Source organism: Otolemur garnettii, unplaced genomic scaffold (genome assembly GCF_000181295.1).
Source record: "Otolemur garnettii isolate 467f Iridium unplaced genomic scaffold, OtoGar3 scaffold00077, whole genome shotgun sequence".
NCBI classification, from domain to species: domain Eukaryota; kingdom Metazoa; phylum Chordata; class Mammalia; order Primates; family Galagidae; genus Otolemur; species Otolemur garnettii.
In genome coordinates this window covers 1497539-1512702 of record NW_003852472.1, presented here as the reverse complement: position 1 = coordinate 1512702, position 15164 = coordinate 1497539, and the positions used below count along the sequence as shown (strand labels likewise).

The following is a 15164-nucleotide window of genomic DNA, read 5'->3' as shown; positions in this document are numbered from 1 at the left end:
GGGGGATAGCTTGAGGCTCTGTCTCAAAAAAAAAAAAAAAAAAGAAAAAGAAAATAGACAAGCTTTTGTCTTTGGAAATTTATTGGATACGGAGAGTTTGTTTTGCCACAGAAACCTTCTATGGTTCCCCAGCATTTATGAGATCAAGTCAGGATTTGGCCTATAACTCAAGGCTCTCCACACTCTGGATCCAGCCCAGTCTCCCACTCTCAGCATCACACAGCAGCCAACCTGACATGCTTGCAGTTACCAGCTATGTACTGCCTGCACATTCCCGCTCCTAGCCTTTGCTCACACTGAACCCTCAGCCAAAACACTCTAACCCCTTCCACACAGGCCAAATATACAATTCTTCAAGGCTCCCTCTCAAAACCACTTTGCTGATCTCCCCAGGATAAAAGTAAATTCTTCTCCTCTTGGGAGCATGTATAATGCTTTTTCTACTTCTCAGGATTGCCATCAATTCTTTTTATTTGTTCCAACCCAATAAACAACCATAAAGGACCATTGTTTTCATAGTTAGAAAATATTTTGTCCTGCACTGTAAGAAGCTAGAGGAGAGGCTCCAGGCCTGACTCATCCTGTTCCCATCATCACTACCCCCTCATACTGGCCTAGTGAATGAGCAGACAGGGCAGACCCTTTGCTTGGAATCTTACCCCTTCCTCTATTTGGACCCATTCATCTGTCAATTAGCCATTATGCTCCTGGCTAGTGGGAAACAGAACTAGTTAATTAGCAAAGCTGCTGGCATGAGAAAGAGATCAGTGCCCTGCCCATGGTGGCCAATATGTATTGTGTCCTCTGTGGGACTCTGTGTTCTCCCTCAATATGGGTTTTCTCCTTCTGTGGTGACTCTGTCTAGGTGCTCTTTGCTCAGCTCTGTGGGGTTTGGTTTATTTTCATAGAGGGGGGCAACACCTCCCTAGCCTATTCCACAGACAGGACAAGGAATATACTAGATAACACAAATGAATTTAAGAGTATAAAATGTTAAATCTAGAACTCAGAGCAAATGCCCACAACTATATCTGTGAAGAAGGGACTGGACAACTCAGCTAAAAGAACTACCTTAGTTACATTTCCAGCAGGAAAGGTCAGACAGCAAATTTAAGGGCTGTCCTGTTTGTACATGAATTCTCAAAGCCAGTTGCATAGGTGAGCTTACATGCTTTACTCAAAGTTCCCAACACTACAGGGAATCTTCCTTTCCCTCCCTGGGCCTCAGTTTTCTCATCTATAAGTAGGGGGGCAACTTTTGTAAATCAGGAAGTGGTTATAAATGCAATTGTGAGCTTTGAAACACTATTTAAAAATTGGAAAACTTTCTTCTTTGTGATAGTGTCAACCAAGAAAAGCAGGACGGGAGAACTCTGGGTTTTAGTTCTGGAAAATCTCACAAAGCAGATGTAGTGGTACCTACCAGCAGCACAAAGCCAGCACAAAGGGCCTCAGCCAAGGTCCATTTTTATCCCCGGAACTCCCAGGACAAGTCTTATCAGAAGGCTCTGAGACTGTGCTTCTTTCCAAGCCTGTGCTCCTATCCTGTACCTATCTTAATGCTCCCAGCAAACAAAATCCCAGATGAACCTCCCAGCAGGGAAAGGAGAAGCAGATGGCAGGAGAGCACCTAATGGTGGGTGAAGAGATCTGTCCCTGGGACAGAGGAAGAAAGGACAGATGCCTGTTGGGGCATAGCCAGAAGAAAAAGAAGGGCCCAGTGAGGACAAAGAGATACAGGAAGCGGGGAATCATAAGAGAAGAATTCAGAATGGGCCTGGACTCAGTAGCTAACCCAGCTGGGAAGTTAGAAGGAAAGAAGGGATCCTACAATACTCAAATGGAGCTATTTTATTTTGTAAATAGCCACCATTTGTGTGTGTGTGTGTGTGTGTGTGTGTGTCAGTATTGACTGAATCTCCCTCCTCCCACCAGCTCACCTACACAATATTCGAAGAGCCCTTAAGTTTTGCTGAAGGCTATGTTTTGTGTGTTAGGCATTTGTGTGACTGAGGAGTTACACAGGGGATAATGGCTTCTGGGAGGATGTGGGAGCCAGACAAGCTGAGGGAGTAGGAGATTTCAGGGACAGGAGATAGGAGCATGGGAAAAGAACAGAGAGGTTTGAATGAAGGGATGTGAGGGTGTCTGCTTATATAGGGGAAGGGGGATGACATGAGCCTCCTTCACCCCAGAAAATCCTCCCTATTACCTGTGTGACTGTAGCACTGTCAGGGGTAGCTTGATGTTTGGGAATTTTTTTTTTTTTGAGACAGAGCCTCAAGCTGTCCCCCTGGGTAAAGTGCCGTGGCATCACAGCTCACAGCAACCTCCAACGCCTGGGCTCAAGTGAGTCCCCTGCCTCCGCCTCCCAAGTAGCTGGGACCACAGGCGCCCACCACAACACCTGGCTATTTTTTGGTTGCAGCCATCATTGTTGCTTGGCGGGCCCGAGCTGGATTTGAACCTGCCACCTTGGATGTATGTGGCTGGTGCCTTAGCCACTTGAGCCACATGCGCCAAGCCTGATGTTTGGGAATTGAATGGGCATTCTTTAGAATGGCCTTAAGACTAGCTAACAATTTTGGAACTCTTTTTTTTTTTTTTAGACAGAGTCTTACTATGTCACCCTTGATAGAGCACTGTGGTGTCACAGCTCACAGCAACCTCAAACTCTTGGATTTAAGCAATTCTCTTGCCTCAGCCTCCCAAGAAGCTGGGACTATAGGCATCTGCCACAGCACCCAGCTATTTTGTTTTGTTATAGTTGCCATTGTTTGGCAGGCCCTGGCTGGGTTCCAACCCGCCAGCCCTGGTGTATGTGGCTGGCGCCCTACCCACTGAGCTACAAGTGCTGAGCCAATTTTGGAACTCTTTATGGAATGTCCATCAGAGCTGTTGTCATATAAGTTCTGACAATTAAGTTTAAAAACTCATCATAGAACAAGTGCTTTGACAGGTGGACTAGACGCTGGTGTCTGTGCACAGCTTCCCAAGGGGAGTACTTCAAAGGTGACCACAGTGATATTCAGCAATGAGATATGTAGCACTTTTTGAACTCAATTATTCGACTTTGTATTTAGGTTACATTCTTTTTTTTTTTTTTTTTTTAGAGGCAGAGTCTCACTTTGTTGCCCTCAGTAAAGTGCTGTGGCGTCACAGCTCACAGCAACCTCCAGCTCTTGGGCTTAGGTGATTTCTTGCCTCAGCCTCCAGAGTAGCTGGGACTGTAGGTGTCCGCCACAATGCCCAGCTATTTTTTATTGCAGTTTGTCTGGGGTCGGATTCGAACCCGCCACCCTCCATATATGGGGTTGGCGTCCTACTCACTGAGCAACAGGCACTACCCCTCTTTTTCTATAAATACAAAATCAGACTTCAATGAGTCCATTAGTGGGTTCCCTGAAAATTCTTTTTTTTTTTTTTGAGACAGTCTTATTTTGTCTCCCTTGGCAAAGTGCCTTGGCGTCATAGCTCACAACAACCTCAAACTCTTGGGCTTGAACAATCCTCTTGCCTCTGCCTCCTGAGTAGCTGGGATTACAGCCGCCCACCACAATGCCTGGCTATTTTTTTTAGAGACAGGGCCTCGCTCTAACTCATGCTGGTCTTGAACTCCTGAGCTCAGGCAATCCACCTGCCTCGGCCTCCCAGAGTGCTAAGATTACAGGCATGAGCCACCACATCCAGACCTTGAAAATTCTTTCACACTGTAGCTGCACCTGCCTCCCTTCACTCTCTCTCTTTTTCACATGTTGAAGCTTCTTTTCTCCCCCAGAAACATGTTGGTTTGTAAGCACCAAGAGTCCCCTTCTAACAAGGGCTACCTGGTGGAGGCCAACAGTTTTAGGCCAGGTGTCATGTCAGGAGCTTCACAGACAGAATCTTACTTAATCCTCTCCTCAGAGCTGGGATATCCTTTTCTCTATTATATAGATAAGAACCTCAAGGTTCTGTGAACATGGACATTCCTGATTCAAACCTGTCTGAATCCAAAGCTCAGGTCCTTACTGCTCTGCCATCCAAGCCCTTGCTCTGGGTTTGGAAGGGATGAGCCAGGTAGATGGCACCCAGGAGTGAAGGTAGTTCTGCTGAAACTAGGGCTGAGCCTCCACCTGGGAGGGCACTGTCCTGATGAGAAAAGGAAGGCGGGCACTACCACCTCGGAGCCAGGCCTCTGAGGGGGAATCAATTCTGGACTTGTCCAATAAAAGAAGCTGCTGCACAGCACCCACAACCTCAGCAAATTCTCCCAGCAGCCCTGAGAGAGAGAACATAGTTGTCACTTTCATCTTGGAGAAGAGGCTCACAGTGGAGCATGACAGGTCACAAGTCATAGCAACTCAGAGACAATGCATAATGAGTGCTTATCTGAGGCTTCAAAGCTCATGCTTTTGCTTTAAGCCCAGCTGCCTCTAGGGGGAAAGTACTCTGAGAAGGGCCCAAAGGGAACAAACATCTGTGGCAGAAGATGGCTGGGGGCTCCACAGCCAGAAGCAGGGACAATATTCAGCCAATCCCTGCTGAGAGAAAAAGAGAGTTCTGCAAGATGGATGGGGAGCATGGGAGGCCTGCACCCTGCGCCACCCGGCTGTGATTGATGAGGACAGCCGCGCTACAGGAGCCTAGCTGAGCCACAAGGAGGCTGCAGCCAGAAGGCGAGAAGAAGCTATGAATATTTCAGAAACCCAAGTCAGGGCCAGAGGAGAGGAGGGGAATGGGGGAAGGGAGGCATGGGGGCGGGGGAGGGCTCCCGGCCTGGGATAGCCAGGGAAGCAAAGACAGAAACCAGTGTGGGGGTGGGGGTGGGGGGAGGAGCAGTAAGGGAAAGAAAGGATGGGAGAGCGGTTCGGGAAGAGGACAGCATAGTTAAGGGACACAGGGGGCTCTGTGAGGGGGAGGGATTCAATGAATGAGACTGAGGGACATGAAGAGGAAGCACTGAGGGTGGAGAACTTAGAAGGCTGAGGGTAAGTACAGGGCTCCGTGGTCCTTTTCCTCTTTTGCAACATATTGCATCCTGAGACTGGGGACCTATAAGGAACGCGCCCCAGTGCGTCCCTCGAATCTCCACCTGGCCTTCCGGTGGGCTTGGGGTCAAGAGAAGAGTGCCCGCACATCCTGCTGCCGGGTAACCCGCCCCCAAGCCGGGCCACAGCTTGTGGACCCAGGGGCCCTCCAGGCCCCAGCCCTGAGAGCACTACTCTGAAAGGGCGGCTGAAGGCCGTCGGGAGGTGGGTGGTGAGCATCCCTGTTGCCAGCAGCGTGGCGGAGACCCCGCGGCTGACTGAGGGCGCTGAACCCGGCCTAGAGTACGCGCCCTTCGACGAGGACGACGGCCCGGTGGACTGCGACTGCCCGGCCGCCTGCTACCGCGGGCACCGGGGGTACAGGTTAGAGGCCTCCGCGGTGGGGGGACGGGAAAAGCCCATGGGGGCGCCCCCACTAACCAGCTTCCCTGCTTTTCTTGCGTAGGACCAAGCACTGGTCCAGCAGCTCGGCATCGCCCCCTCCCAAGAAGAAGAAAAAAAAGAAAGGCAGCCACCGCAGAAGCCGGTGAGAGCCACCGGGAGAGAGGGAACAGGGAGGATAGTGGGCCCTCGCTGGAGTGTAGGCCCTGGGTGGGGGGCATGGGACACCACACGAGAGTAGTCACTTTTGTGAGCCATGCCCCTCTAAGCCCCTCCTCTTAGTGGCGTCCCCCCCCCGCCCCCTCACAAACCCCTCCCCTTTGAGACCTCTCCTTCACCAGACCCCGCCCCTCGCCGAGCCCCCCTTCTTCACTAGGCCCCGTCTCCTCAGTGAGCCCCTCCCCTCACTAAGTCCTCAAAACCTGGCCCCACTGACCTGGCCCCTGTGCTACCCTCACCTGCTTCTAGCTCCCCTCTAACCTCCCCCGGGCCTGCACCCACCTTGAGTGTGAGTGGCCCAGGGAGGAGGGGCTTGGGTAAGCCTTATCTGCCATTCCCATCTCTGTGTCCCCCCTTCCCTGTTCTGAGTGAGAACCCCACAGGCATCTTGGGCCCCAACTAACCCTGTCCATCTGTCTGTCCTTTCTCGCTGGCATCTACTTTCAGCAAAAAAAGGAGACTAGAGTCTGAGTGCAGGTCAGTGAAAAAGGTGGGCAAGGGCCGACCGGGCCAGGTGGGGGTGGGGCTGGGGTGTCAGGGTATGTCTGCAGGTGGGAGAGACTCCAAGACCATCCCTCAGAGGCAAGAGGCCTGGCCCCTCAGGGCCTTGGCCCTGGACATTGCCAGCATGGCAGCTTTGCCTCAAGGAGGCCATAAATCCCACCTTTGGAGCCTGTAACCCCTGGGTTGGAAACTATCCTTGCTTGTAATGCCAAAGGGGATAAAAAAAAAAGTGACAAGGGGACAACATAGGCAGCACCATCAACTCCCCTAAGTGACCTTGGTGGCCATCAGGGCCTCAGGTCACTCTGTACATGGGGCAGTTGGACTTCATGGCTTAGAGTTCCCTTTCCAGCCCCAGTTACCCGACACCCAGACCTGTCCATCCATTTCCAGCCACCCTTCCCCTACCCAGCTCACTAGAGTCCACCCCTGTATCCACAGCTGTGGGAGCTCATCACCCCTGCGAAAGAAGAAAAAGAGTATGAAGAAGCACCGCCGAGACAGGTACTCTCATTGCCCCCACCCTAGATTCCTCTCATTTCCAAAGGCTCAGGCCCTGTGCCCATGAATAGGTGTTCCACGGGCCACCCAAGGCAGGCTCAAGAGAACTCCTTTATCACCTACAGGTCTGATTCTGGGTCACGGAGGAAGAGACGGCACAGGTAAGCCCTGCACTGTGGAAGATGTGGACAGAGGCTAGTGATACCTTCAGGGACCAAACTCAGGGGGGTTGTGAGGGGGATCCCAGGCCTCATCCTCTAACTCTAGAACCTCCTGTCCAGGGCCAGGCAGGTCAGGGGCCTGGAGAAGAGCAGGTGGGTAGGAGAAGAGCAACCCTCAACCCTTACCTGCCCTAAAAGTCAGTCTTGACGTGGGGACCCCAAGAATTTCTAGACAAATAGTATATCCAATGTCCAAGAGGTATGTCTGAAGCCACATGCTGGAAGGCAGAAGCATCAGGACCTTGAATTTGCGAGGAAAGGGCTTGCCAGGCAGAATGACCTCCATGACCTGGATATACTCCATGAGTTGGAGATGGGGTGGGTGGGCTGTGGTTGGGGGGTAGATTTTCTGGGGGACAGGTGCCAGACCCTGACAAGCCTGACTGCCAGGAGGTTGGGAGCCAGCATGGGGCTCTAAGTAGGGCAGTGACCTGTTCAGAGTGAGGGGAGACAGGGGACAGGAGGTGAAAGGCAGAAGCTAAGCAGAGGCAGTGGTGGCCCAGAAGGAGCAAAGGGTTGCTGAGAAGGTAGAAATCTTAGCATAGTGGGAAGTCATGGGACAGTTACATCCTCACAAGACCTCCTCCTAGCAGCCCTGAGGAGAGGCAGAGTCCCCAATCCCTTCCAATCTGGGAATTTGCCCTCAGCCATTTGCCGGGTAGGGGAGGAGCCTTAATAAACACCTAATCCTACCCCTCCACATTTCCCCAATTTCCCATCTCCCTCCCCCACCAATGCCTATAAGACAGTGTGGGCATCCTCCACCCCCACTCCACTTCCCCATGGTCACATCAGCTTGCACCCTCTGGCCTGTTCAGTAGTCCTAGAAAAGACCTAGATGTTAGTTAGGGTCAGACCAGCTTCCTATGGAGAGACTGAGGCTCAAAGCAGGTGACTTGAGCTCCAGTACCCAAACATTTGGCCTCCCTGGTCTGCCCCTCACTTATGCTGCTACTGTGGGAAGAACATTTCCATGTTTCTTAGCATCCATTCACTTTGTAGTCAGAAGGACTGAAAAGGATCTGGTGGTGTCTGCAAGGGTGGAATTAGGGGTGGGTCAGACTTCAGAGCAGGTGGCCTCAAACTATGGCCAGCGGGCCACATGCAGCCTGCCTAGGACATTTATCTGGCCCACCAGGTGTTTTTGTCCCTGCCTCCTGTCCTGCGGTAGCAGCCAACTCATTCCAGGGCCCGCAGTCCAGCCCTCCAATGGTCTTAGGGACAGTGAACTGGCCCCCTGTTTAAAAAGTTTGAGGACCCCTGCTTCAGAGGAATGATCAGAAGTCAAGGCAGTCAAGGCAGAAGGTGCTGGTCTAGGAGGTCTGCCATGGAGAGCAGGAGAATGGGCTGTTCCAGGGCAGCCCTGGATACAGAGCTAGAAATGTCACTCAAAAACAGGGGTGTCATGGGCGGCGCCCTAGTTCAGTGGGTAGGACACCAGCCACATGCACAGAGGATGGCTGGTTCGAACCCAGCCCAGGCCTGCCAAACAACGACAACTGCAACAAAAAAATAGCCAGGCATTCTGGCGGGCACCTGTAGTCCCAGCTACTTGGGAAGCTGAGGCAAGAGAATTGCTTGAGCCCAAAAGTTTGAGGTTGCTGTGAGCTATGATGCCATAGCACTCTACCCAGGGTGACAGCTTGAGACTGTCGCAAATAAATAAATAAATAAAACAGAGGTGTCAGCTCGGCACCTGTACTCAGTGGTTAGGGCACCAGCAACATGAACCGGGGCTGGTGGGTTCGAACCCAGCCAGGGCCTGTTAAAACAATAATGACAACAATAACAACAACAACAACAAAATAGCGGGGTGTTGTGGCAGACGCCTGTAGTCCCAGCTATTTGGGAGGCTGAGGCAAGAGAACAGCTTAAGCCCAAGAGTTTAAGGTTGCTGTGAGCTGTGACATCACAGCACTCTACTTAGGGTGACATAGTGAGACTCTGTCTCAAAAAAAAAAAGCAGGGGTATCATGCCAGAGGGAAAACATTTCTTCCCTAATCCCCTCATGACTGACCAAGGCTGGGTGGTCCACAGGCTTCAAGCATGGGAGGTTCAGGCAGCACAAATGTGGTTGCTCATCAAGGGTCTGGTCTCAAGATGTATGCCAGACACCAAGGGGAAGTCACCCTTTCTACCTGGCCCAGACCTGAAACCTGAGGCTTCCAGAACTGCAAATAACACCTCCCTTCTTTCTGGGGCCTGGCCACACACCCATGACACTCCTAGAGGGGGCTCCAGTTAGGGCTCAGACAGAAACTGATCGTGGGCCAGGACATATAAGACAAGGAAAGAGTGAGAGAGACCAAAGCAGTGGCATGAGATGATCAAGTCCTTGCCAGCCAGCGAGGCTCAGCCCTGAGAGAGGAACAAATCTCAGATCCATACCTGGGCACAGCTAGGCTTGAAGGCCATGATCCATTCCCCCAGGCTACACCATCACTATTGTCTCTTCCTTCTACAGATCAAGAAGCCCTAAGAGCAAAAGAAAAGAAAAGAACAAAGAGAGGAAGAGGTAAGCACTCTTCCTACTCTTCATGCCCCCTCACCCTCTCCCCATTAGAAAACTTGGCCTTTTATTTTTATTTTTTTTTAAGATAAGCTTTATTTATTTATTTTTGCCTTTTTTTTTTTGGCCGGGGCTGAGTTTGAACCCGCCACCTCCGGCATATGGGACCAGCGCCCTACCCTTTTGAGCCACAGGAGCCGCCCAACTTGGCCTTTTAGAATCAGAATCAGGCCCTCAAAGGTAGCTCATTCTGTCCCCCTTGCCCAGATGGCAAAATTAAGACCCAGAAAGGAAGCCAAGAGCCCAGGATGGGTCAGTGGCAGAGCAGGCACTGGACCCCAGGCCTCTTGCCTCCCAAACCAGGGTCCTTCCAAGCTCAGTTCTTGTGACTCCACTGCTCTCCTTCCTCCCCTATCTTCCCACCACTAGTTGGTCACAAGAGCACCAGGTGAGGGGTGAAGGAAGTCTTCGGGGAGCTGAGGCTGTCTAGAGTAAAAGGGGCCTTTTCCTAATTCTTAACGGTGATCCACACTGACCCGCTGCTCCCAATACCAACCAGTTAATGTTCCTTGTATGAGATTGGGGTAGGGGATGGTCAGCAGTGGTATTCAGCAGCCTCCACTGGGATCCCTGTGAAGAGGGTAGGCAACTAGGGGACCACGGGGTGGGAGTGGGGACAGAATTTAGGTATAGGCTGATTTCCCTCGCCTACGCCAGGCCTCACACGGAGTCCCCTAGCCGGAGGTCCCATCGCCACAGCAGCGGCAGCTCCCACAGTCCCTCCCTCTCTTCACACTACAGCGATTCCAGATCACCCAGCAGGTAGGCCTGGGCGCTGGGAGGGCTTAGGAGGCAGCACTGCTGCCTTGCTCTTGAGGCGGGAAGAAGAAGGGGGCTTGCAGACTCCCAGGAGAACGAGCTGGCGACAATCGGTGTGTTTACAAAGCGTGAACTGGCAGGAATGACTGCCTCAAGGCGCCCTAGGCCAGAATTAGAAATCAAGGCAGTGCGTAGGTGTCTCCATCAGGTCAAACTTTCTCTAAGCAGAAGAGGTTCCCGGCCCAGCGAAAGGGCGGGTGGCAGGTAGATCTTGTCCGGTAACCCGGAGCTGCCGCTAGCAGAGGGGGCGTCCCACCACTGGGCCCCCATGCCTCCCCGTCCCACACCCCAGGCTGAGCCCCAGGCACCGAGACGACGGGCGGAAGACGGGCAGCCAGCGGTCCAGTGGGAGCCAGTCGCCTTCCCCGTCGGGTGGCAGCGAATGGGGGTCGCCCCAGCAGAACGGCGGCAGCAGGCAGCGGAGCGGAGCTCAAGGGGGCCGCCCCGGCTCAGAGCACAGTCCACCGGATGTACGTACGCTTCACTTTGTGTAAGGTTCCCGCGCCGCGGGCTGCGCCGTGCGGGGCGGCGGTCGCCGGAGGGGCAGGGCGCGGTGAGTGCGTCCGGGGGGGCGGGGGCGCTGCACGCCTCCCTCAGGGTCGGCCGCTTCCTCCCTCCCCTGTGCCCACATCCCTTACCCCCGCGCGGGGCATCTTGGCACTGGAGCCCTCGGAAGTGCTCTCAGCTGTTGCGCCCACCTGGCCCTAGAGTCAGAGTGAGGGGGACCTGCAGTCTTGAGCCACCCTTGAGTTTGGCAAACTAAAGGCCAGAGAAGGATTGAACACCCGGGGCGCTACAGAGCTGGGGAAGAACCAAGGTCATATTGGGGTGGGAGGGGCATGAACATTGATTGGTAGGAGTCCCAGTTAGGAACAGGATTCAAGGGACAGGAGCTCCCCTGGGCGGGCCCTGAGCCTCCTTCTCCCCACTGAGCCTTTGCCCCCTTTTCAACCCCTCAGTGGCCCTTCCCCTCTGAGAGCCCTCCCCCATCTCAGCCCTCAGCTGCCAACTGAGAGCGATACATTTCTACCATCCATACTTCAAGAAGAATCTTTGCCCAATGCTGCCCACACCTAGACAGGTGTCTCCCACCTGCAGGCTCCACTTACCATAGCTGTCCCCCCAAGACACTCCCAGAGTGCCCACTCCAATTGAGTCCATCACTCCCATAGAGACCCTCACCACTGGCACCACCCCTCAAACTGCCCCCACCCATTCTCCAGGACAGGCAGGCTGTGTGAGAGAGCCTGGCTGAGAAATCTGGCTTCTCAGCCTTGCCCAGGTGGACCGGCTAAACCAGGGTGGGGATTCTCCCACATCTGGGAGCGTCCACATCACCATGTTGTCTGAGGGCAATGAGTTGAGGCCCATCAGAGAGAGGGGACTGCAGTGCTGACTGGGTGGGCAACGGGGACTTTGGGTGGGAGGACTGCAGGTCCCTCCCCAGGCCCACAGATTGCCCCAGAAGCCTCCGCTGCCCTCTCCAGACCTCAGGTCTCAGCAGCAAACATGTACGTGTTGGTCAGTTTCATTTTAATTTTTGGCTGTTTCCTTTCACTCCCTTTCTTTTCTCAAACACTCTTACTCTCATGTCCTCAGAGAGGAAAAACAAGAGCAACTGAAAATAGGCTCTTGTTCTTAAGGTTAATTTTTATTTAAGGACATCACCTGTCTCTAGATTGTCCCAGCTGGACCAGGCACCAGGCTCCTGGGCTCCAGGGGGTATGGTTGGGCACTGCAGGGAAGATTACACTGATGTTCCCAGATCTGTCCTCTGTGGGAGAGGGCACACAGAAATAATTGACAGTAGCCAAGGCAGGGACTGGAGAGGATGGGCAAACTCAGATAAGGGACACCCACCCCTGTGGGCACAGAGCCCTAAGGGTACAGGGCCCAAGACACATTCTGGAGAGCTTCACATCTTCCTGGGGCCTCCCCAAAGACCAGAGATGCGGTTTCTCTCAAGCCAGGGCTGAACCAGAATGCCTCTTCTGGTTCCCTCTCTGGCCACATTTACTTGAGCAATTGCCCTTTCCCCGCCAAAGGGCCCTGGATATATGCAGATAAATTGGCCACAGCAACTAGGTAGAGTCTCCATGAGAAGGCCGTTGGGGAAGGGAAGCTAGCGTCCAGCCTTAGGGAGGGAGCCTCGGCAGCACCCCAGTCTTGTCTCCCTCCCAAAGTGGTACTCTATTTTGGCATGGCCCTGGGAGTTTTCCAGGAGACAGCACTTTGTCGCTCCTTTCCAAGCAGCCTCCCCAAACCTATCCCTGTGGGCCCTGGGAAATCTGGTACTTCATTCAGAGCACCCCAGGCCCTAACCCATACTCAGATCCCCTCTTTACCTGGAAAGACTTTCTGAAGAGTTAAATGAGGCTAGTATTTGTTCATATCTGGAGAGGTGACATGGGGGGTGGGGGGCACAGACTTTACTATTAAGAAAAAAAGTCTCTGGGAAAAAGTACTGGGGGTGGTATTCTTGGATGCTACCTTTGAAAAAAGAGAGAGAGAAACGAAAAAAGAAAAGCTCAACATTTTTTAACCCCATCTATGTTTTTGTTTGTTTTTTAGCCTCCCATTTGAAACGTGGTAATATTGTAATTCCATTTCTTGTTTAGCCGGCAAGGGAAGAGGGTGGGATGTTTATATAACTTTTTCTGTTATTTTGTTTTTGTTTGTATTTCCTTTTCCTTTATTATATCTTTCTTCCCCTTTTGTAATGTACAGAAATGCAAACTATCTCTCTGGGTTTTTTTCTATCTTCTATGTTGTTCTTGAATTTTGCTTTTGTGTGTGTTACTGTTGGAATCTTTCCTCCTAATGCAGAGATGGTTTCTGAATTTCAAGTGAACATTAATCATATATATATGTATATATATATCAGACTTTTTTCCTTTATAATCTGAATTTAAAAGGGAAGATAACTCTAAAAAGAAATGACTCCCACGCCTCCAGCAGCAGCCAGCCCTCAACCCCAAGCACACGCTGGAACTGCCTCAGCTTCTAAATTAAACAGCAGTGGTGCAGACTGTGCCACTGTGTCCCCATCTATAAAGAATCTTGGAGAGAAAATGAGAGAACTAAGGAGGAGAAGAGACTTGTTCTGGGTCACCCAGAGAGTTTCCCAGAGCTGGCTGTTACTTCTCAGTTCAGTTTAGTATAAAATGGATGGGCATGATGGGAACAGGCTACTCAGTGCTGTCAGTGTCAGACCTCAGATCCTTAGGAAACCTGGAGGAGGGGTCTAAAGGCACCCAAGGGAGTTTAGCTAAGGTAAAGACTTCCAAATCAGAAACTTCAGGCAAGGGAAAAATTCCTTCTTGGTCTTGAGACTGAGGCCAAATGGGTGGTGGTTCCCAAAGAGTCTGTGTTGTCCCATCCCAGGCATTGACAGGTGAATGCTAAAATGATTTTTTGGGCTCTGCTGCTTACAGAAAGAGAAACTGCAGTTCAGAGAGGTCAAGTGACCAGCTCGAAGTCATACAGTATTTTAGCGGTAGACTCCAGCCCCTGAATCTGACCTCAAGACCCCCAGTCAAGCTATGGAGAGAGTAGAAAATGGAAAGCACACTCACAGAGCCCTGAGAGGCAGGAGAATTTAGGAGCTGGATGCCAACTGCCTTCCTCCTGCAGACCCCTCCAGATATCTGCTTCTAGCTCTCTCCACTCCCTGGACTGGGGTCTCCCCACACCAAGAGACTCAGGTATAGGTGGCCCCCAGATTACAGAAGTCCATTCTATGTGATTGCCACATCAGCAACTCAAGGAACGCTAAGCTCTCACTGTTCACACACATATGGGGAAATAATTAATGAGGCACAGAGAGAGCGGGGAGCTGCTCAGAATCACACAGTGTAGGGGGGAAGACTAAGATGTTGAGCAGACCTCATGGGTCAAGCCCTTCTGCCCAGTCTCACCTGGTACCTTCACCAGTCTCCCACCAGCCCCCAAGAGTACAGTTTGGTGCTAGCCTTGCCCTCCTGGAGGTCCAGCACTGAAGCCAGAGAGGGTATACCAAGCTTGCAGTCTTAAAAGTGGGGCCATCTGCCTTGGCTTCACCTGTCTCTAGGATTACAGGTATCAGGAGAAGACTTGGAGGTGACATCCACTGCTTTTCAAGGGTGGCACAGAAGCCTCATGAGCATTGCCTCTCCTCCTGGCCCAAATTTTATAATATAATGGGCAGCCTAGGGTGGCCCCAAGAAGTACCCCAGCCGAGGCGATCCCTGACCCCTCAACCAGACATCCTCACTATCTACCCTCAGGAAAAAGCAGTGACCACAGCTGAAGGAAGGAGTTGAAAGAGGAGGGGACAGCTTGGTATTTCTTCCAGGATGTTCTTGTTATTTCCCAGGTCAAAGACAGGAAAGAAGAGGGATGAGTTTTGCTAACATAATATAAAGCCAAGGGGAAAGGAGTGGTTGCTCTGCAGCAGGATCACTCCAAATTGGATGTGTGATTGTCTTCCCTTTTAAATGCACATGTCCCTGTTCATCCCCATCTGATCTGCTTTGTTTAAACTGCTCTTCTCCCCTCTTTCTGTCTGGGTGCACCTTTCTCTCTTCCTGCCTTTCTGTTTCTGTTTCCTTCTGTCATTGTTTCTTTACATTTCTTTTTCTCCCTCCCTCCCAGTTTTTGTCTATCTGCCTTCTGTCACTTTCTCTCTTCCTCGCCATCTCTCTCTCTGGACATGGTCCTCTCTCTCATGCTGCCAGCCCCTTCGTAGCCCACCATGTGGTTCTGCTTCCATCAGCTGCTTCCTGCATGCCCTCTAGAGGTTTTCTATTGTTTAAAGAGTTAAGGAAAGCTTGGCTAGTGGAGCCCATAACTTTAAAAAAAAAAAAAAAAAAAAAAGGCAAACAGAAATGGCTGGGCAGAGCCCCCTCACATCCCTGGGACTAGATCGAAAGCCACACTGC

The 15164-nt window shown here is 51.9% G+C and overlaps 1 protein-coding gene across 1 annotated transcript in view; it reads left to right on the top strand.

Moving 5' to 3' along the window:
- The window catches only part of SRRM3 (serine/arginine repetitive matrix 3), a 34888-nt gene that overhangs the window by 10473 nt on the left and 9251 nt on the right, over nt 1-15164 (top strand). The window contains exons 3-10 of the mRNA XM_023515698.1: nt 5265-5393; nt 5476-5556; nt 6078-6107; nt 6576-6638; nt 6761-6796; nt 9322-9372; nt 10084-10188; nt 10538-10715. Coding sequence (XP_023371466.1) covers nt 5265-5393; nt 5476-5556; nt 6078-6107; nt 6576-6638; nt 6761-6796; nt 9322-9372; nt 10084-10188; nt 10538-10715 — 673 coding nt within the window. The remainder of the gene's footprint in view (nt 1-5264; nt 5394-5475; nt 5557-6077; nt 6108-6575; nt 6639-6760; nt 6797-9321; nt 9373-10083; nt 10189-10537; nt 10716-15164) is intronic.